Consider the following 21,469-nt stretch of genomic DNA (forward strand, 5'->3'; position numbering starts at 1 on the left):
TACACAATGGGGGAGATTTATCAAACTGTGTGAGAGAAAAAGTCACGTAATTTTTCTACAGCGACCAATCACAGTTCAGCTTTCACTTTACCAGAGCTCGTTAGCTGAGCTGTGATTGGTTGTTGTGGGAAAATCCTCTCCATTTATTTCTCTCACAAAGTTTGATAAATCTCCCCCCCCCCCAATGTCTTTAAAGCTAACAATAAAAGATCATATGAGGGATAGTACTACTTTAAAGTATTACCACAGTGTACCGGGAGACATAAACTAGTAGAAAAAGTTTAACGTCTTTTTGAACAGTAAATCTCCTTTTATACCTTGCGCTATTGTGTGGCCTGGCAAGGCATGTAATAGATCATTATTGGTCACTTTATTCACTGATCAATCCTACAGAATATAGGGTTTGACCGGGATTGGAAATATACAGTGCCACTCCTGTCCAGGGGTTGTGTGAATGGGTCTGAGTTGCAAGACCACACACAACTAGACAACAGGTTGACAGGTGTGGCGCTGTTCTTTAAATAAAGTGGCCAAGCTAATCCTGGACAATCCATTTAACCTCAAGTTTTTAACTCAAGCTTTAAGGTACGTTCAAACGAGCGGATTTATAGCACGTATTTCACTGCGGATCCGCCGCTGAAGGACCGCTGTATGCTGCCTTTACGCAAGCCTGCTCGGAGCGGCAATACGCCGCTATGAGCAGACACACTGCGATGTGCGAGTCGCCGCGCGCATGCGCAGTATACTCGCACATTGCGGCAGCTCTCGACCTAGCTCATAGAGCAGGGGGAGCGGCCGCAATGTGTGCGAGTACACCACGCATGCGCGGCGCCTCGCACATCGCTTTAGTGTGTCTGCACGGAGCGGCGTATTGCCGCTCCGGGCAGGCACATGTAAAGGCAGCATACAGAAGTCCTTCAGTGGTGGCGCCGCAGCATAAAATACGCTGTAAATTCGCTCGTCTGAACGTACCCTTACAGTGAATTTTAAGAAGTGAAGTAGATAGATTATACTTAAATAATAAAGCAAAATACTTAAGATACATAATAAGAGAAGTAAACAGAAATATCAACATAATACACTTAACTATTAGGTAAGGTTCTTACAAAAAAATCCAGGGGAGCCTATTCCTCGAGCCAAGAGTAGTTTCACACGCGAAGATCTGCATAGGTCCATCACAACGTTCTAGAGACCCCAAGATTGTTTGGAAGATCCTTACTTTATAGCTAAGTTCATTTTTTTATATTTAATAATTCAGTTTATGTTTCTGTCTTATTGTGAATCTTGTGTATTTAGCTTTATCACTTAAGTAAACTTTATTCACTTGAACCTAAGTATTTGCACATCCTAAAATCCACCATAAAACAAAGACACATTATCATTATCCAGTTGGTTACCCATATGTTGAGATTATCACCAAAGACTAGAGCATTCACCTACAATGATATTTTTTGTGTGAATTTTGCATCAGAATGTGATATATATAAATATAGGACTGAAGTTTATGGAGAACATATAAAGCACATGATATATAAGACTTCTAGAAAGGTAGTCCACTTATTAGGCTTATAGGGTGGGGATTTCTTGGTCAAACAGCCACATAACCAGTGAATACAATAGATGAACTTGGGTTTCACTGGGAGTTATCCCAAATACCTGAGAGAAACTGATAATGTATTTTGCTAATGTTTACGTAAACTTTGGTACTAATATTGGTTAGGGTGATCTATCAGAACTTTTCAGTATCTTAAATATCTCACTTCTATAGGATAAATGATAAAAATGCAAATACAAAATGTGTCTCTTTGGTAAAACACAGTTTGGGGATGAAAGGGAATCTATCACAAAGTGTTAAAAATCCATTTAGAGATAGCAGAGGCTTAAAGGAAATCTGTCACCAGTGTCACCTGCACTAACCTGTCGGTACCACCAGGTAGTGCAGGTGACACTGATGACAACTGTACTCACCTTGTCCTGATCTTGTGCTGCCTTGTGGCAGGGATCTCCTGTAATCTTCTCCGGCATCTTTGCTCCAGGCACCGGCTTGGGGCACGAGCGGAGCTTAATGACATCACTGCTGCTGTTCCCAGGACCCGGGACCCAGCAGAGAGCAGCAACGGTGATGTCACTAAGCTCCGCTTATGCCCCAAGCCGCTGTTGCTTTCTGCAGTGTCTCGGATCCTGGGAACAGCAGAGGTGATGTCATTAAGCTCCGCCCTTGCCCCAAGCTGGGTGCCCGGAGTTAAGATACCGGAGAAGATTGCAGGAGATCCCTGCCACAGACCGGGACAAGGTGAGTACCGTTGTCATCAGTGTCACCTGCACTACCTGTCAGTACCGACAGGTTAGTGCAGGTGACACTGGTGAAAGATTTCCTTTAAAAGGAACCACAAGGTCCCACAAAAATATTTGGAATGGGACCACACTCCATTAAAACCCCCTTAAGTAACATTAGAGTTCAGAACATAATACATAATTATTAGTCTCTTGATAAGAATTTTTCTTTACCCAATTTAATGGGATTTTCCCCATTAAGAATATACCTAGAATATAGGAAATTCAGATTTAATAGTGTGTGTGTTTGTGGGTGGGGGCAGGCATCCTCTTATAAAGGTCCTTATCTATTTTCCAGAATGTAGAGTGGTTATAAAAAAAAAGTTGACTGGCTCTGGTGAACCTGTCCTATACTGTATTACAAAGACAGTCCATTGATTTGATTGGGCACTGGGTAATACTTAATTTCTCCTGTGGTGGTGCTGCAGGGAAATCGGCCAGGTTCTCCCTTAGTTTACAGCTCATTGCTGGTGTGTCCAGTTTATTGTTGCTGGACCCTTCTAGCAAGTAGGTCTTGTCCAAAGTGTAGATCCCTTCAAGATGAGTGAACTGTACATTAGTCTACCAACCATTAGAACCATATTACATAAGGCAATGATCGGCTGAACATTATCTTCCTGTTCAATATGCCCGTCATACAGCCAATGAATGAATACTTGCTTGTTCATCAGCTAGTCGCTTCTTTTTGACAGGTTACAGAATCATTGGGGGAGATCTATCAAAATCTGTCCAGAAGAAAAGTTGCCCAGTTGCCTATAGCAACCAATCAGATTGCTTCTTTCATTTTTAACAAGGCCTCTGCAAAATGAAAGAAGCAATCTGATTGGTTGCTATGGGCAACTGGGCAACTATTCCTTTGTACAGGTTTTGATAAATCTCCCCCACTGTTTTTTGACCACACATTGCCCTGTGTAATATGGAATGCAGAGGTGTAGCTTGTAGCTTCTGGGCCCCGATGCTAAATCTGCAACAGGGCCCAATATGCCAATTATAATGCTGGTCTCTTATGGGGCAGATGTGGTTTGTGGCCCCCTTAGACACCAGGGCCCCGGTACGTCTGCTACTTCTATAGCTACGCCCCTGATGGGATGTGTGGCTGACAAATGATGAAGGGAAGGGTTCACAGGAACGATCCAGTGATAACCAAGCCATCCCATAGACTTGTTAAACAATCGTTGGTCTTGTTGATCAGCGCTTACATCGGGCAACCATGTCACCTTTCTAATATCACCCTTCTTCTAATATAAATGGAGGACATTTTGTATACCTGACAGGATTACCAAAACTGATCAAATCTATATAACCTAGAAGAGCATATTTCCATGATACATAGTGCTCTACATGGCACATGATAGAAGGGGGCTTCAATATACACATCTGATTTTATACACTACCCCACCACTTTGCTATGTCCACCCCCCACTTAACAGTAGACTTTCCTAGCAGATACAGAGAACTTTTCCTTTTTAGTATTGAAATGAATCCTTTTTTTTTTAAACTTTTTAAAATTTTAGAAAATTGAGTGTGGTGAAAAAGTATTCTCACCTCCCCTATTATTACAAAACTGTCCCACTGAACTTCAGATGATGTATGTAAAATATTAAAGCTAAATGATAGATTCCCTAGGAATGGTATAGAAGGGAAGAGTTTTTGTGTTATCTAATCTCTTTCTTGCTCTCCTTGCCGGCCATTCTAGATAAAAGAGAAATGTTATTAAGACAAAGCATTCAGATTATAACAGCATGCACAGAGTTGTCCGTCAGGCATTGTCCACCGATCATTAGCCAGGCATGCACTACCATAGTCCCCCAAGATCTTTCTAGCTGGTGATCATCATAGGCCTATGGACGTATTTCATGAAAGAAAGCCATACCTGTGTTTGGATACGGTTCAGTCCACGGAACCAGAGGATCTGACCTCTTCTAAGCTCTCGTTCCGCATGGTCAATTTCTTCTTCATCCTCAGCCATGTCCTCATCTGTCATTTCGTCTTTACCAGGCCCATGCCCTGCTTCCTTCAAACACTTCAAGTGGCTGGTGGGAATGGTGGCAATGAGCTAGAAGAGAGAAGGCCATCCTGGTGTCATACTCTTATGTTAGAAGGTCATGTCAACACTCAAAAAGTTTCCACCTGTAACCATGCAAAAGGAGCAAGATTCAAAGGTTATCAATTTGAAAGGGTCTCACTGATGACTTGAATTCTCAATGAGGAATGGGGAAAAAGATCGTGCCAACTACCTCTGGAGGTGACATTTCTTTCCCAGAAAAAAGGAATGGGCGTATGAAATCACCAAACCTACTATCTACAATGGGAAAGTTAGGAGGCCGCTATACATGTTAGAAGATCTGCTGGTTCCAGCTAAATTTGCAAGTTACGACAATGAGTATGGCCAGTATAAGGTAAAACATTTCTCTCTCCATATCTAACACTGCTTTTGTATAAAAAGTCCTCTCTCTATGATGTCCATATGGCATTATAGGGTGTATGGACATCATAGACAGAGGGCCCTCCGTGAGTCTCTAAAAACTAGTACTATAGATGGCCACTCATCTGAACAGAGGGCTGTGTCTTCCCCCAGTGAAAACAGTTGTTCACCAGTTGTAATGTGGCTCAAAGATTATCCATACAGTAGAAAACTAGGACCAAACTGCTTTTTTTTTCTCAGAGAATGTTTTTATACAATATAAACGTAATCACTTAGGTGGCTAGCACTCATTCCTAGTGAAGTTGTAGGCTAAAATATCATGGTGACTAAAACAGCAACAAATTCTACATCTAAATGACATCTGGTGGACCTTTCTGTTTTAGCTGGGTCCCAACTGATCCCAGACCTGGCAGGAACTGCTACCTTCAGGATAAATTTGGTTCATGCAAACTGTTCGATTCCATTGATTCCCTGATAGATAAACAGTGCCCAAAGTGTCTGGCTCCTTGTCCATGATCTGCCGAAACAATATGCATTGGCCAAGTCTAGAATCCATGTTACTGACTGAAATCAAAAGTTATGTCTCACCTGCCCCCATACAAGTTCTCCCACTCCCACAAAGAGGCACCAGAGCCACTGCTGAGTGTTTAAAGGTGAACAGCTGAAGGGCTTCCCTCCGAACTGGACAATCAAAATCTAAAACAAGAGAAGAGGATAAAAAGTATCAATTGTTTTGCTTTGGTATAACACAAATAGAGAAAACGCACTGTCACTGCTTACTCCATAGTGATCGTTCAGACACTGCGTTTCGGCAAATAATTCTTCACCTATCTCGAAGAGCCAAAAGTTGGGTGGTGCTACACATGAATTATATAGACTGGTGCCAAAAAGTTAAACAGATTTGTAAATTACTTCTATTAAATCTTAATCCTTCCAGTACTTGTCAGCTGCTGAATACTACAGAGGAAATCCTTTTCTTTTTGGATTTCTTTTCTGGCTGTCCACAGTGCTCTCTGCTGACACCTCTGTCCATTTTAGGAATTGTCCAGAGCAGCATATGTTTGCTATGGTAATTTTCTCCAGCTCTGGACAGTTCCTAAAATGGACAGAGGTGTCAGCAGAGAGCACTGTGGACAGCCAGAAAAGAAATCCAAAAAGAAAAGAATTTCCTCTGTAGTATTCAGCAGCTAATAAGTACTGAAAGGATTTTGATTTTTTTTTTTTTATAGAAGCAATTTACAAATCTGTTTGACTTTCTGGGACCAGTTGATTTTTAAAAAGGAAAGTTTTCCACCGGAGTACCCCTTTAAAGGAGATATGCCTCGTATGTGTCATCCTTCTCCCCTGCATCTGTCTCGTTTTGTAGTATCTACAACTTTGATATAAAGACTTAAGAATAATTCCCAGGTGAGTGCTACATTGCTTCCATTTCTCTGATAAGCCATATTGGATTCTCTGATAATTCATGTGTAGCACCACCCAACTTTTGACTCTTCGAGATTGGCTCTGCGCTGCGGGAGATTGCTGGGGTCCCAATGGTTGGACCCCCCCCCCCCCCATGATGAGACACTTATCCCCTATCCTGCGCATTTTTTTTTACACTGCATATCTCCTTTAAAGGCGTACTCCGGTGGAAAACTTTCCTTTTTAAAAATCAACTGGTCCCAGAAAGTCAAACAGATTTGTAAATTGCTTCTATAAAAAAAAAAAATCAAAATCCTTTCAGTACTTATTAGCTGCTGAATACTACAGAGGAAATTCTTTTCTTTTTGGATTTCTTTTCTGGCTGTCCACAGTGCTCTCTGCTGACACCTCTGTCCATTTTAGGAACTGTCCAGAGCTGGAGAAAATTACCATAGCAAACATATGCTGCTCTGGACAATTCCTAAAATGGACAGAGGTGTCAGCAGAGAGCACTGTGGACAGCCAGAAAAGAAATCCAAAAAGAAAAGGATTTCCTCTGTAGTATTCAGCAGCTGACAAGTACTGGAAGGATTAAGATTTAATAGAAGTAATTTACAAATCTGTTTAACTTTTTGGCACCAGTCTATTTAAAAAAAAAAAAAAAGTAAAAAAAAAAGTACCCCTAAATTAAACTACAAATCTGAACATTGTTCTGAATTCTCATATCCTCACCTGGACTCCGAATGTGCCCAGCACTATGCTACAGAATATAGGATTTCCAAAAATACCGTCAAAAACATTTCTCTCTCCATGGATTTTACGGGCGTTAATCTCATTAAACAACTGCATCAGGACAAAAGTGTTAAAAATGATGGTGTAATGTTCAGAAGGTGGCGAGTGCAGGGGGGCGTTTCGGCCGCTGTCGATGTCAAAAAAGATTTCACCTGGACAAAAGACAGAAAAATGAACCATCAGCTCCCAAACTCTGCGGTCTTTCCTCCCCCCTCCCATAGCTTTACCAATACCTACCAACGAATAACAAAGTAAAGATGATTACGAGCTGGTAGACTGCATGGCCAAGGATGTTTTTCATCATGGTGCGAGATATAAGGGGCTTGTTTCTGCCATACGGTTTGCGTAGGAGCAGCGCTTCTGTAGGGGGTTCTGTTGCTAGAGCCAGTGAAGCAAAGGTGTCCATAATAAGGTTGACCCAGAGCATCTGTACTGCTTTTAATGGCGAGTCCTACATGGGAATAGAAAACTAGAATATCATATGATATCGTTTAATTGTTTTTGGAAGAGTTTATATATGTTTTTTTTTTTTCCAAAAACAGCACCTTTTCCTTAGGCTGTGTCTGGTATTGCAGCTTAGCCCCCAATTAAAGGGGTACTCCCCTGGAAAACATTATTATTATTTTTTTTACTTCTATTCAAAAATCCTACTCCTTCCAGTACTTATTAGCTGCTGTATACTACAGAGGAAATTCTTTTCTTTTTGAATTTCCTTTCTGTCTCACCACAGTGCTCTCTGCTGACACCTCTGTCCATTTTAGGAACTGTCCAGAGCAGGACAGTTTCTACTCTGGACAGTTCCAAAATGGACAGAGGTGTCAGCAGAGAGCACTGTGGTCAGACAGAAAGGAAATTCAAAAAAGAAAAGAACTTCCTCTGGAGCATACAGAAGCTGATAAGTACTGGAAGGATTAAGATTTTTAAAGGAAAACTGTCAGCTCCCCCCCCGCACTAACTAGCGGTGCTGGCTGGTAGTGCGGGGGACGCTGATCAGTTTCATGCTTACCATGCCTGGATCTGCCGCACCATTCTGCCGTAATCTTGTATTTTCGGTATATGCTAATGAGCTGCTCATTTGGCACCGGCCGGGCTAACTGGCACTGTGACGTCAGTGCCGCTGGCCGCAGCACCGCCCAGCTCATCAATATTCCTCCCCTCCCTTCGCCTCTCCCTCTTCTCTCCGCTCTGTAATGAAGAGAGAGGTGAGGAATATTGATGAGCTGGGCGGAGCTGCGGCCAGCGGCACTGACATGAGAATGCCAGTTAGCACCTCATTAGCATATACCGAAAATAGACGATTACGGCAGAACGGCGCGGCGGATCCGGGCACTGTAAGCATGAAACAGCTTAGCGTCCCCTGCACTACCAGCCAGTACCGCTGGTTAGTGTGGGGGGAGAAAACTGACAGTTTTCCTTTAAATAGAAGTAATTTACAAATCTGTTTAACTTTCTGCCACCAGTTGATTTAAAAAAAAAGGTTTTCCAGTGGAGTACCCCTTTAAGAGATAGCAATTGAGCTCCAATACTAGATACAGCCTGTGGTGAAAAATAGGACTTTCTCTCATATATTGTACAATCAAAAATAGCTGTGTTGCACTGAAGTGTTTGTGCTGGATAAAAGCTCAGGTAGATAAATGGGGTCACAACCGCCACTCACAGGTAGATGGATTATTTTGTCAGGTTGCTGCCTTTTGTGAGTCGCAACGAGACCTTATTTACTGACCTTAAAGGGGTATTCCAGGAAAAAATGTCTTTTTTATATATCAACTGCCTCCAGAAAGTTAAACAGATTTGTGAATTACTTCTATTAAAAAATCTTAATCCTTCTAATACTGTAATTATCAGCTGCTGAAGTTGAGTTGTTCTTTTCTGTCTGGCAACAGTGCTCTCTGCTGACATCTCTGCTTGTCTCGGGAACTGCACAGAGCAGAATAAGTTTGCTATGGGGATTTTCTTCTAAACTGGGCTGTTCCCGAGACACGTGTCATCAGAGAGCACTTAGACAGAAAAGAACAACTCAACTTCAGCAGCTCATAAGTACTGAAAGGATTAAGATTTTTATTAGAGAAGTAATTTACAAATCTGTTTAACTTTCTGGAGCCAGTTGATATATAAAAAAAAGTTTTTTCCTGGATAACCCCTTTAAAATGGTAAGGGGTGTAGGGGGGCCAACCGTTACCAGAGGACGCCATTTCTTCTATGGTTATTCCTCTAACAATCCATAAGCTTCACTCCATTTATTTTTCTAAAATGAAATGACTATAGAAACATAGAACATTCATGCCAGAAAAAGACCACCCGGGTCACCTAGTCTGCCCTTTTATTATTTCCTTTATTATTATTATATTTTTTATCTTACGCTAGATGTATCTGTGAATCACTTACTGTGGATTCACCAACCACATCTGCTAGAAGTTTTGTTTTGAAGGGGTCATCCAGATTTCTTCATGAAAACAGCACCACACCTGTCCTCAGGTTATGGCAGTGCAGCTCAGTTCCATTGAAGGTATCCAAGTTGTAATACCATACACAGCCTGGGGAAAGGAGTGGTGCTGTTTTCAAAAGAAATTAACACTGTGTTTCTATTCCTGGATAACCCCTCATGGCAGTGTCTCCCAACCAGTGTGCCTACAGCTGATGCAAAACTAGAACTCCCACCATGACTGGACAGCCAAAGTCTGTCCGGGCATACTAGGAGTTGTAGTTTTACAACAGCTGGAGGCACATTGGTTGGAAGACACTGCGTTAAAGGGGTACTCCCTCGGAAAACATTTTTTTTTTAAATCAACTGGTGCCAGAAAGTTAAACAGATTGGTAATTTACTTCTATTTAAAAAATGTTATCCTTCCAGTACTTATCAGCTGCTATATGCTTCACAGGAAGTTGTTTTTCTTTTTTAATTTCCTTTCTGTCTGACCACAGTTCTCTCTGCTGTCACCTCTATCCATGTCAGGAACTGTCAGGAGCAGGAGAGGTTTACTATGGGGATTTGTTCCTACTCTGGACAGTCCCCGAAAATGGACAGAGGTGTCAGCAGAGATCACTGTGGTCAGACAGAAAAGAACTTCCAGTGGAGCATACAGCAGCTGATAAGTACTGGAAGGATTAAGATTTTTAAATAGAAGTAATTTACAAACCTTTTTAACTTTCTGGCACCAGTTGATTTAAAAAACAAAAAAAAACAAAACAAAAAATGTTTTCCAGTAGAGCACCCCTTTAAATCTATTATTGTAGTACCAAGCGTGACCAATAGGGTGGCGCTGTTTTGGGGAAAAAAAGCTGATTCTTACTTGACAGTCGGCTCAGCCTATCATCGGCCGAGGCGGGACATCGCTGCGGCCGGTGATAGGCTGAAGGCTCTGTGACGTCACAACACCAGGAAGCAGCAAGAACAGCGGAGGGACCATGAGGCCGGTGCCTTAGCAACGGGGGAACGGAGGACAAAGGTAAGTTAAAGATTGCTTTTTAATATTTGCAGCCCGGGCACAGGAATAGATACAGCGCAGCGGCTGATAATTATTTGGCAGGGGGGGAGAGAAGCTGCGCTCGCGGGTGACAAATGATCAGTACCCCGATGTGGGGATTGTGGGGTGCAGCGCTGGGCTGATAAACCGGCGGGGGTGGGGTGGGGGGTTAGGGACGTTGGGGGGCATTTACACCCCCCCCCCATTATCATCATGTGATATGCGCAGCTCGCGCATATAACATGATGATAATGGGGGGGGGGGGGGGGTAAATACCGTGGAACCGCCATGTTGTTCAATGTGCATAACCATAGATAAATAAGCCCTACCCTGAAAATTAGCCCTAGTGTGTTTTTTGGGGCTAAAATTTATATAAGACCCGGTCCTATTTTCGGAGAAACACGGTATGTGTATTTGGCAGAACTCATCATCCTTTGCCGCTGTCCTTGGAGAAAGCACTGCGAAATATTTTAGGAAGTCCTGCTTAGCAAGAAAATGGCTGAAACCTGGCCGTCTCTCCCACGCAGCCCTAAAAATGTATTCTATTCTATTCAGGGGCCCGTATAATACAAAGGCACAAAAGGCTGCAATTATTTATATTGTAAAAGCTGAAAGAGGTTCAGCTGCTGCCGCCTGGAAACTTCTGCATTCCTAAATACATAGAAATCAGGATTTATGAACAATCGCTATAGCAAACATATAAAGAGCCAAAATAAAAATGACATGCACTACCCATCCCCCATGCTATTGCTATCTGTACAGCCCCTATAGCCATAGCCAGACCCTTACAATATGACCATCTCTCCCGATACCCCATACACATCAGTGCTCAGCTTGGATGATTGCTTGTGCTGTGAACAGGGAGAAAGCTAATGCCAGACACTAGAGATGAGCGAACTTACAGTAAATTCGATTCGTCATGAACTTCTCGGCTCGGCAGTTGATGACTTATCCTGCGTAAATTAGTTCAGCTTTCCGATGCTCCGGTGGGATGGAAAAGGTGGATACAGTCCTAGGAAAGAGTCTCCTAGGACTGTATCCACCTTTTCCAGCCCACGGGAGCACCGGAAAGCTGAACTAATTTATACAGGATAAGTCATCAACTGCCGAGCCGAGAAGTTTGTGACGAATCGAATTTACTGTAAGTTCGCTCATCTCTACCAGACACTTCTGAAAACAGCTTAGCTCCCTGAGAACTCCATCATCCCTAATTCTTCTCTCCTCAACATCTGCCACCTGAGTCGGGAGGACCCCCATACACATTAGATGGCCAGTCTCACTGAAATTGGTGGTGTCCAAAGGTGCCGGTATACCTTATATCAGTGGTCTCAAACTGTGTCCCTCCAGATGTTGCAAAACTTCAACTCTCAGCATGCCCGGACAGCCGTTGGCTGTCCGGGCATGCTGAGAGTTGAAGTTTTGTGTGGTGGCCCAGTACAGGAGTTGCATCCCTGCAGTGTCCCCTGGGCCCCCTTGCACCTGTTTACCTTGTATAGTTATCTTTCTACTGTGTATTGTATATAAAAGTGTTATAGCTTTAAGAATAGTTGACATGTGATTAACCTGTTGTCATCTGATTGTAACCCAGTGAGGTATCAGTAACCATGTGACCTAAGGGTGACCTATGGGACCCCTACTAGTCTCCCCCATATAAGCCCTGGGTGGCGCCTCTGCTCAGTCTCTTGTGCTCTTGTAGCTGAGTTGCAGTCATGTCCTAAGTGTATGTCTGGAGTCCAGAGGAGGCCTAAAGTCAGTCAAGCAGCCACGGATTCTCAATTCCATTGCCCCACAGGTCATGTCATGGTAAGCTACAGAAGGGGTGAAGTCAGTCATAGTCAGTCATAGTCAAGTCAGTCCAAGTCATCCTGTCTCAAGTCAGCGTGGCCTGCATCCAAGCCCCGCAAGCCCTGTGGTCTCTAAAGTCACTGGTCACCTCCTTGGGCCTAGCCAAGCTGTATAGACTGTTACACCTGTCTGACTCAGTAAAGCTGCCAATGTTCTGTAACTTGTCGTCGGAGTCATTGTTTGCCCCCCGTACCTAGCCCAGGATCCAGCGGTAGTCCTTCGGGTGGTGTAGAGGATAAACCACACCCTGGTGTCACGAACACAAGGGGTTTAATGCCATCTGCCCCTAGGGTAAGTCCATCTTCCCTCATCACACCCTCACCACATTTGCAACATCTGGAGGGCCACAGTTTGAGACCACTGCCTTACATTAAAGTTGTTTGAACCCGGCAGCGGCAGGTTCGGCTGACTAAGGTGTATGGCGGCCTCCCAACTCTCCACCAGCATCATCAGTAGACAGATCGGACATGATGACTTTTTTACTGCACAATCCTTTTATTGCTTCAGGGATAAGTGGGCACCAGAGCAGTCTATCGGAGGATTACCCCTCCCCTCCCCATTATTTCTATTTGACTATGCTACAGGGGCTGTAAAGTGTAATTCATGATATAGTGTCTGTACCTGTGTTTGACGTTTTTCTCGCAATTCTTATTTGATTTTCGCCCCAATATTTATTTTTAACAGCATACAAAATTACTCATGTCTCGGGATTTCCCAGGTTGCAATGCAGCCGAGACCTGACATCACTAGTCAGTTGTGCAAAGAGAGCCAGTCCTGCTTCAATGGGTGTAGGCACCCTGATTAGAAAACACTGATCTTTTGAGCTTATTTGTGCTGCAATGGGTGGGGTGGCTGATGTGTTGGAGGGAGGACTGTAACTTCACACTTACAAGCATGGAACTATGGGATGTGTGTAGTTTAAGAGACCAAACTCCAACAGGAAATACCAGTTCACAAAAGGATAGTATGTACTAAAATCACCTTATGGTGGACAACCCCTTTAACCTGAAGCTTCAGGGCCCTCACGCTCATTATGTTGGGCCCTCTCAGACACCAAGGCCTTAGTTCTGAGCTTCTAAGTCCCCTTATAGATACTCCCGTTTCTGGTTGCTGGTATTTAAACCTGTATATACTAACCTGAGTGATACAGGCCCCAGTAAATGCCACAATTACCGCTACCACATTGACCGTCAGCTGGAACTGAAGAAATTTGGAAATGCTGTCGTAGACGTTGCGGCCCCACATAACGGCTTTGACTATGCTGGAGAAGTTGTCGTCTGTTAAGATGATATCTGAGGCTTCCTTGGCCACATCGGTGCCAGCCAGTCCCTAGATAGTTAAGAAAATACATAGAAACAGAACATAAATGATAAGAGACTCTAAAAGTCCTAAAATATGGATGGAACTAAGCCACCATATATATTTAGGCACTGCTGAACCGTGGCTTACATGGATCAAAATTTATTAACCGAAGCCGAAACTTAAAGGAAATCTGTCATCAGTGTTACCTGCACTAACCTGTCAGTACAGTACAGACAGGTAGGGCAGGTGACACTGATGACAATGATACTTACCTGGTCCTGTTCCGTGTTGTGGTTCTACGGCTATCCTCTTCGGTGTCTTCCGCTCCAGGCCCGACTTGGAGCATGGGAGGAGCTTAGTGATGACACCCCTGCTGTTCTCTGCTGGGTCCCTCTACTAGCAACCAGCAGTGGTTACATCACTAAGCTCCACCCATGCTCCACGTTGGGCCCGGAGCTGAAGATACCGAAGGGGATAGCCGTAGAACCACAACACGGAACAGGACCAGGTAAGTATCATTTTCATTAGTATCAGAGATTTGTGATGACACAAAATGCAGGAAGTGTGGGAGGGACAAGCAGGGCTCTGCACAATGAGGACAAGCAGGGCTGTGGACACTGATGACAAGCAAGGCTCTATTCACTGAGGACAAGCAGGGCTCTGTACACTGAGGACAAGCAGGGCTCTGTACACTGAGGACAAGCAGGGCTCTGTACACTGAGGACAAGCAGGGCTCTGTACACTGAGGACAAGCAGGGCTCTGTACACTGAGGACAAGCAGGGCTCTGTACACTGGGGACAAGCAGGGCTCTGTGCAATGGGGACAAGCAGGGTTCTGTGCAATGGGGACAAGCAGGGTTCTGTGCATTGAGGACAAGCAGGGCTCTGTGTACTGAGGACAAGCAGGGCTCTGTGTACTGAGGACAAGCAGGGCTCTGTACACTGAGGACAAGCCGGGCTCTGTACACTGATTCTCTATGACATGCTCTCAGCTCACAAAGCAGGCTGATTGACAAGCCAGGAGCCTGCACAGAGCCCTGCTTGTCCCGCCCTCACTTCCTGTATGTGTCAGCACAGAAACACACAGGCAATAGCTGCAGGGTTTAGACAATGTTCTATACAGTGGAGGGTCCCCTAGTGGTAAAAAGAGCCTGGTTTTATTGCACGCAAAGCAGTAGGAGAAGCTTTCTGTAAAAGCAAGATGCCTCCCATATATATAGAGACTTACCATTGCAAAGCCAACATCTGCCTTTTTCAGAGCGGGGCCATCGTTGGTGCCATCTCCTGTCACTGCCACCACTTGACGTTGTTCTCCAATTAAGCTGTCAATGATGCCTGAAGGCGAGATACAAGAAATCACAGAAGACAGTGATATTTGTCATTCGTTTCATAATCTGCTATAAACAATCTTATTTTTAGGAAACCTTAGCATTTTTTTTAAATGTCCCCCAACAATGAACTGATCCCAGGGAATACGACTTCTGAAACCTCTAGTGATCACTCCAGGGGAGAAGTGTTCAGGTTTTCCTGCAGCGCCATCACAGGGAGAATAAAGTATTACACATTTCTCATTGGAATTAATGGTCCTTCTGTGGTAATACATGAATGTATCTAGTTCTCTGCACTTTGGCGCTATAAATTAGATTCCTCGAATTGGGGACATTTTCTATTAACTGAGAATTTTGTAACAGGATATTTAAAAACAGAATTTTTTTTGCCATCTAATGCACACACCATTGTTCTACAGCACCAACAGTTTCATTCCAGCACAGCTGCATCTATGTGTTTCATTACTGTAACTTGGTCATGTGATCACCTGTCTCACTCACAGAAAATCACTGTGCTAAAGGTGTCAGAGGAACTGGTATGTCCTGGGTCAGCTGTATTCTTCAGATCCCTCACAGCAGCTCACAGACCCCTCCCCACTGCTGTATACTGCTACTGCTATCTCTATGGGATCAGGATATATAGTAGTTATACCCCTCCCCTCCAGCTATATCTCTATAATGCTGCTGCTATCTCTATGGGATCAGGGTATATAGTAGTTATACCCCTCCAGCTCTATCTGTATTCTGCTGCTGCTATCTCTATGTGATCAGGATATATAGTAGTTATACACATTCTCTCCAGCTCTATCTATATACAGCTGTTGCTATCTCTATGGGATCAGGATATATAGTAGTTATACACCTACCCTGCAGCTCTATCTATATACTGCTGCTGCTATCTCTATGTGATCAGGATATATAGTAGTTATACACGTTCTCTCCAGCTCTATCTATATACAGCTACTGCTATCTCTATGGGATCAGGATATATAGTAGTTATACACCTACCCTGCAGCTCTATCTATATACTGCTGCTGCTATCTCTATGTGATCAGGATATATAGTAGTTATACACATTCTCTCCAGCTCTATCTATATACAGCTGCTACTATCTCTATGGGATCAGGATATAAAGTAGTTATACACCTACCCTGCAGCTCTATCTGTATGCCGCTGCTGCTATCTCTATGGGATCAGGATATATAATAGTTATACACCTACCCTGCAGCTCTATCTGTATGCCGCTGCTGCTATCTCTATGGGATCAGGATATATAGTAATTATACCCCTCCAGCTCTAACTCTATACTGCTGCTGCTATCTCTAATGGATCAGATATATAGTAGTTATACACCTTCACTCCAGCTCTATCTGTATACTGCTGCTGCTATCTCTGTGGGATCAGGATATTTTGGAGTTATGCACCTCCCCTGCAGCTCTATCTGTATACTGCTGCTGCTATCTCTATTGGATCAGGATATATAGTAGTTATAAACCTTCTCTCCAGCTCTATCTGTATACTGCTGCTGCTATCTCTATGGAATCAGGATATATAGTAGTTATACACCTTCTATCCAGCTCTATCTGTATACTGCTGCTGCTATCTCTATGGGATCAGGATTTCAAGTAGTTATACACCTCCATTAAGTCTGTTTCACACTTTGTATCTTGCTATGTTTTTTCTACATTTTAGATTTTTCCAATGTTGCAGGAAAATGCTACTATTTTACTGCAATTGTATAAATCGCAATACAAACGCACAATATTTACAGCAGTTTTTGAAAGTCCCAGCAAAAACACATGGTCAAAATGCCGTCGAAAAAGCCACAAAAATGCAGTAAAAACAAGTGTGAACATAGTCCAAACACATCAAATCTTAAACACCAATAAAACACCACAGTAGTGATTAGAGGTCTAGTCACTTTCGCCTCAAGGCACTTTAATAAGAAAACACATCAAAACTACACATACTCTGAACCGACCCCAACCCACTTACGATTCCCAGCTGCAAATCCGAGGATTCGTAGGAACTGAAGGAAGCATTAGGAAATCATTTCTGTGATTCTGTGTGCAATGAGCATGGCAAAAATCTCATGCCTGCTACGTCTGCTAAACCAGGTAAGCACAAAGCATTCACAAGAACCTCTACATCATTCCCTTATAACAGTCTATGCTGCACTATGTTGGCAAATAATAAAAAATAAATTGCATGTAAAAAAAAACATATGAACTCTGCCAGTCTCTGTAACTCTAACCCAGTGTTTCCCAACCAATGAGCCTCCAGCTGTTGCAAAACTTCAACTCCCAGCATGCCCGGACAGCCTTTGGCTGTCCGGGCATGCTAGGAGTTGTAGTTTTGCAACAGCTGTAGGTACACTGGTTAGGAAACCCTGCTCTAACCTGTTTGCCAGGTGTACCTGTGTTACTCTCTTGCAGTGTATTGGTAGCGCCAAGTGTTGTGTCTCAACAATCAGTCATTTGCAAACCCGAAATATTTATTTATTTGTATTAATATTTAAATATTTGTTCATGTGCATAAGAAATACAATTGTATATACATGTTTTTATAAATTCCCCCTTTTTTTTTTTAGCAGCTGATTTAATAAATAACTGTAGTACATGCGTACTACCACTAGAGGGCACTGTTGTAAAACATTAGCCTAAACATGCCCCTTAATAATACAAAGCAAATAGTGTGGTATACATCATAGAAGTAAACCTTAAAGTGGATCGCCAGTGGAATTTTTTTTTTTTTAAATCAACTGGTGCCAGAAAGTTAAACAAATTTGTAAATTACTTCTATTAAAAAATCTTAATCCTTCTAGTACTTATTAGCCGCTGTATACTACAGAGGAAATTCTTTTCTTTTTGGATTTCTTTTCTGTCTGTCCACAGTGCTCTCTGCTGACACCTCTGTCCGTGTCTGGAACTGTCCAGAGCAGAAGAAAACCCCCATAGCAAACATATGCAGCTCTGGACAATTCCTAAAAGGGACAGAGGTGTCAGCAGAGAGCTCTGTGGACAGACAAAAAAAGAAATCCAAAAAGAAAAGAATTTCCTCTGTAGTATCAAGAAGCTAATAAGTACTGGAAGGATTAAGATTTTTTAATAGAAGGAATTTACAAATCTGTTTAACTTTTTGGCACCAGAGTACCCCTTTAAAATCTCTCCCAAATATTTCTTTTCTACCGTATTTCCACAAGACATGTTGCACAGGACCATTTAGAACAGAATTGAAGTGTTCATCAATAGAGAGTTTTGTCTTCTCGAGAATTTAATGTTATATCTACTTTTAATCTTACTCTTTTTTTGGTAACAGCGCCACTCTTGTCCGTGGGCTTTGTCTGCAATAGCAGCTCAGCTCTATTCATTTGAAAGCGAATGAGCTGCAATACCTTTCACAATCCAAGGACCGGAGTGGCGCTGTTTGTAGATAAAAAAAATACAGTGATCCCTCAACTTACAATGACCTCAACATACAATGGTTTCAACATACAATGGTCTTTTCTGGACCACTGTAAGTTGAAACCAGACTCAACATACAATGTTACGGACAGTCCAGATCTTTGAAACGTGTCAATGGCTGGAAGAACTGATCAATCAGAATGGGCAATTTACTGTTAAAACCCTTGTATTACTGAAGCGTATGCACTGACTGGTGTCTGGTAGCACCTCCTACAGTACAGGGAGGTATTACATGTTCTGTACACTTTACCTGTTCCAAGGTTAGCTGCTCCTTTGGACACCAGGTGAGGGCGACTCCATGTTACTTTTTTAGGACATTGCGTGTGCTGTACATAGACCAGTTTTTCCCAAACAGAGAGCCCCCAGCTGTTGCAAAACTACAACTCCCAGCATGCCCGGACAGCCTTTGGCTGTCCGGGCATGCTGGGAGTTGTAGTTTTGCAACAGCTGGAGGCTCCCTGCTTGGGAAACACTGACATAGACTGTGATTTACAGCTCCCAGCAGATCTTTCTTACTTTTATATGTAAGGATTTGCTTTATCTATATTAGTTATCTACTTATTTTTCTTTAATTCTTACTTTTTCCTATTTTTGGATGACATTTTGGTGCCTTTAGAACCAATTACCAGGTTTCCATAGAGTTCTGGTCTCAACATACAATGGTCTCAACATACAATGGTCGCCCCAGAACCAATTCATATTGTAACTTGAGGGACTACTGTAATAATAATTCTGCCTTTTTTATACTTTCAGAATCTTTTAAGAGGGGAAGAACTTTTATGAAAGAAGAAAGAAAATAAAAGGACTGCCGGAATACCTTTTACCAGGGTGTGTTTATCAGTCGGTGAAGACCGCGCAAGGACACGTAACTTTGGCCAGAGTTTATCCAGGCGTTCTTGTTCTATCTGAGGAAAGCAGACCATAAGTAAGAATAAAGCATCAAATAATTGAGCATATCCTATACAGATGCATTAAAGGGGTACTCCGGTGGAAAACATTTTTTTTTTAGGTCTTTATAAGTCAACTGGTACCAGAAAGTTAAACAGATTTGTAAATGACTTCTATTGAAAAATCTTTATCCTTCCTGTACTTTTTAGCAGCTGTATGCTACCGAGGAAATTTTGTTCTTTTTGAATTTCTTTTTTGTCTTGTCCACAGTGCTCTCTGCTGACACCTCTGTCCGTGTCAGGAACTGTCCAGAGCAGCATAGGTTTGCTATGGGGATTTTCTCCTGCTCTGGACAGTTCCTGATACGGGCATCAGGTGTCAGCAGAGAGCACTGTGGACAAGACAAAAAAGAAATGCAAAAAGAATAGAATTTCCTCTGTAGCATACAGCTGCTAAAAAGTACAGGAAGGGTAAAGATTTTTTAATAGAAGTCATTTACAAATCTGTTTAACTTTCTGGCACCAGTTCATTAAAAAAAAAAAAGTTTTCCACCGGAGTACCCCTTTAATGATGTGTAAATTGTTAATACAGTAACAGCAAATGTATCGAGATCTAAAAAAAAAATCCCCATTCTATCTAAAGAAGACCCCTGACTTTATTTAAATGTTACGATACCACTATACCAGACCTATAAAAGCTACAATTATTCATGTTACTTTTAATAAATTTCCTTGCCCTTTTGCGGCCCTATAGTATATAGCAGGGATGTGGAATTATTCCGTAAAATGACTGAACACAAACCTCTCCCTTCTCGTTCCTGATACGTCTGTTGAACTCTTTCCCTTCCAGGCACAGGAAGTCCTCCCCGGGTTGTATGATGCCACACTTTGCCGCAATGGCGCGCGCCGTGTTGATGTTATCCCCAGTGACCATACGAACGGTGATCCCGGCACGTTGACATTTACGAATGGCTTCAGGGACCTGTAGTGATAAAGGTAACACAGAGATAACGGTGACATCGAAACCTAGTGAGAGGTCATTGGTAACCGGTGAACCAACAACCCAAATCTGACCTAAATTGGGTGTAGGGAGCGATCTATCAATGAAGGCCTGCAGAGTGGGGAGAAGCCACTGGGGATAATCCCATTAAAGGGGTGGCCCAGTGAAAAACAACTTGGCACCTATACACAGGATTGGGGATAAGTGTCTGATCTGGGGGTCCTACTGCTGGGACCTTCTGCAATATCCTTAACGGGACCCAGCTCTCTGACAGTAAGGCTGCATTCACACCACATTTTTGCAGTACAGTTCCCGTATCAGGTTTTTGATGAAAAACTGATTCCTCAAAACCGGACTAAACTGTATCAAAACGCGTGTATAAATATCAACCCGTATACAGTTTGAGAAATGATATCCGGTTCCATACGTCTTTGTTAAAAAAAAATAAATACATATACATTTTTAACTTTTCATTCCATTTTGAATAAAGTTTCACTTGTTTGATTGAAATTCCAAGAAAAAAACCTGTGCAAAGTAAAAAACCGTATGGTGAAAACCGGATGGAACCGTACGCACATACAGTTCTGTACGGTTCCCATTGATCCCCATGTTTAAAAAAACCCGTATATGGTTTAATATGGTTTTTCACCCGGACCAAAAAAACATGGTAGACTATGGTTTTGGGCACAGGTAAAAAAACAGACAAAACCGGATAAGAAGCAAAACGGACTAAACTGGATGATGCATTTGACATACGGTTTACAATGTTAAGTCAATGCATACAGTTTGCTATATGGTTCTATGCGGTTTTTAACTTGAAACTGTATACGGGAACTGTATAGCAAAAACGTGGTGTGCATGCAGCCTAACACATGCTGCAGACGGCACGTGCTCCATTCATTTCTATGCGAGCGTCGAAGATGCCTAAGTCCAGAATTCGGGTCTCTTTGTGCTCCCATAGAAAATTTATGGAGCCCGTGCCATCTGCAGCATGTGTTCCTGTCAGAGAGCCAGGTCCCGTTCAATAGATTATGGGGGTCCTACCAGTTTGACTCCACTACAGTCAGACACTTATCCTCTATTCTGTGGATAGGGGATAAGTTGTTTTTTTACCGGACCATCCCTTTAATTTGTTGTTCAGGCAGCATGAAAGTGGTGACAGGTTCCCTTCACCAATGCCCCCCCCCCCCTTATCACTCTATGTATGTAGGTGGCAGATAATTC

At 42.7% G+C, this 21,469-nt stretch overlaps 1 protein-coding gene across 5 annotated transcripts in view; it reads right to left on the reverse strand.

Annotated features, from left to right (window-relative positions):
• Positions 1 to 21,469, reverse strand: part of ATP2B3 (ATPase plasma membrane Ca2+ transporting 3) — a 235,159-nt gene that overhangs the window by 13,785 nt on the left and 199,905 nt on the right. For all 5 annotated transcript variants that reach the window (XM_056539745.1, XM_056539742.1, XM_056539741.1 and 2 more), the window contains 8 exons: positions 20,048 to 20,227; positions 19,176 to 19,263; positions 14,795 to 14,901; positions 13,402 to 13,593; positions 7,193 to 7,406; positions 6,896 to 7,107; positions 5,348 to 5,455; positions 4,208 to 4,390 (listed from right to left, as the gene is read on the reverse strand). In XM_056539745.1, coding sequence (XP_056395720.1) covers positions 4,208 to 4,390; positions 5,348 to 5,455; positions 6,896 to 7,107; positions 7,193 to 7,406; positions 13,402 to 13,593; positions 14,795 to 14,901; positions 19,176 to 19,263; positions 20,048 to 20,227 — 1,284 coding nt within the window. The remainder of the gene's footprint in view (positions 1 to 4,207; positions 4,391 to 5,347; positions 5,456 to 6,895; positions 7,108 to 7,192; positions 7,407 to 13,401; positions 13,594 to 14,794; positions 14,902 to 19,175; positions 19,264 to 20,047; positions 20,228 to 21,469) is intronic.

This window comes from Hyla sarda, chromosome 9, assembly GCF_029499605.1.
Source record: "Hyla sarda isolate aHylSar1 chromosome 9, aHylSar1.hap1, whole genome shotgun sequence".
Lineage (NCBI taxonomy): Eukaryota > Metazoa > Chordata > Amphibia > Anura > Hylidae > Hyla > Hyla sarda.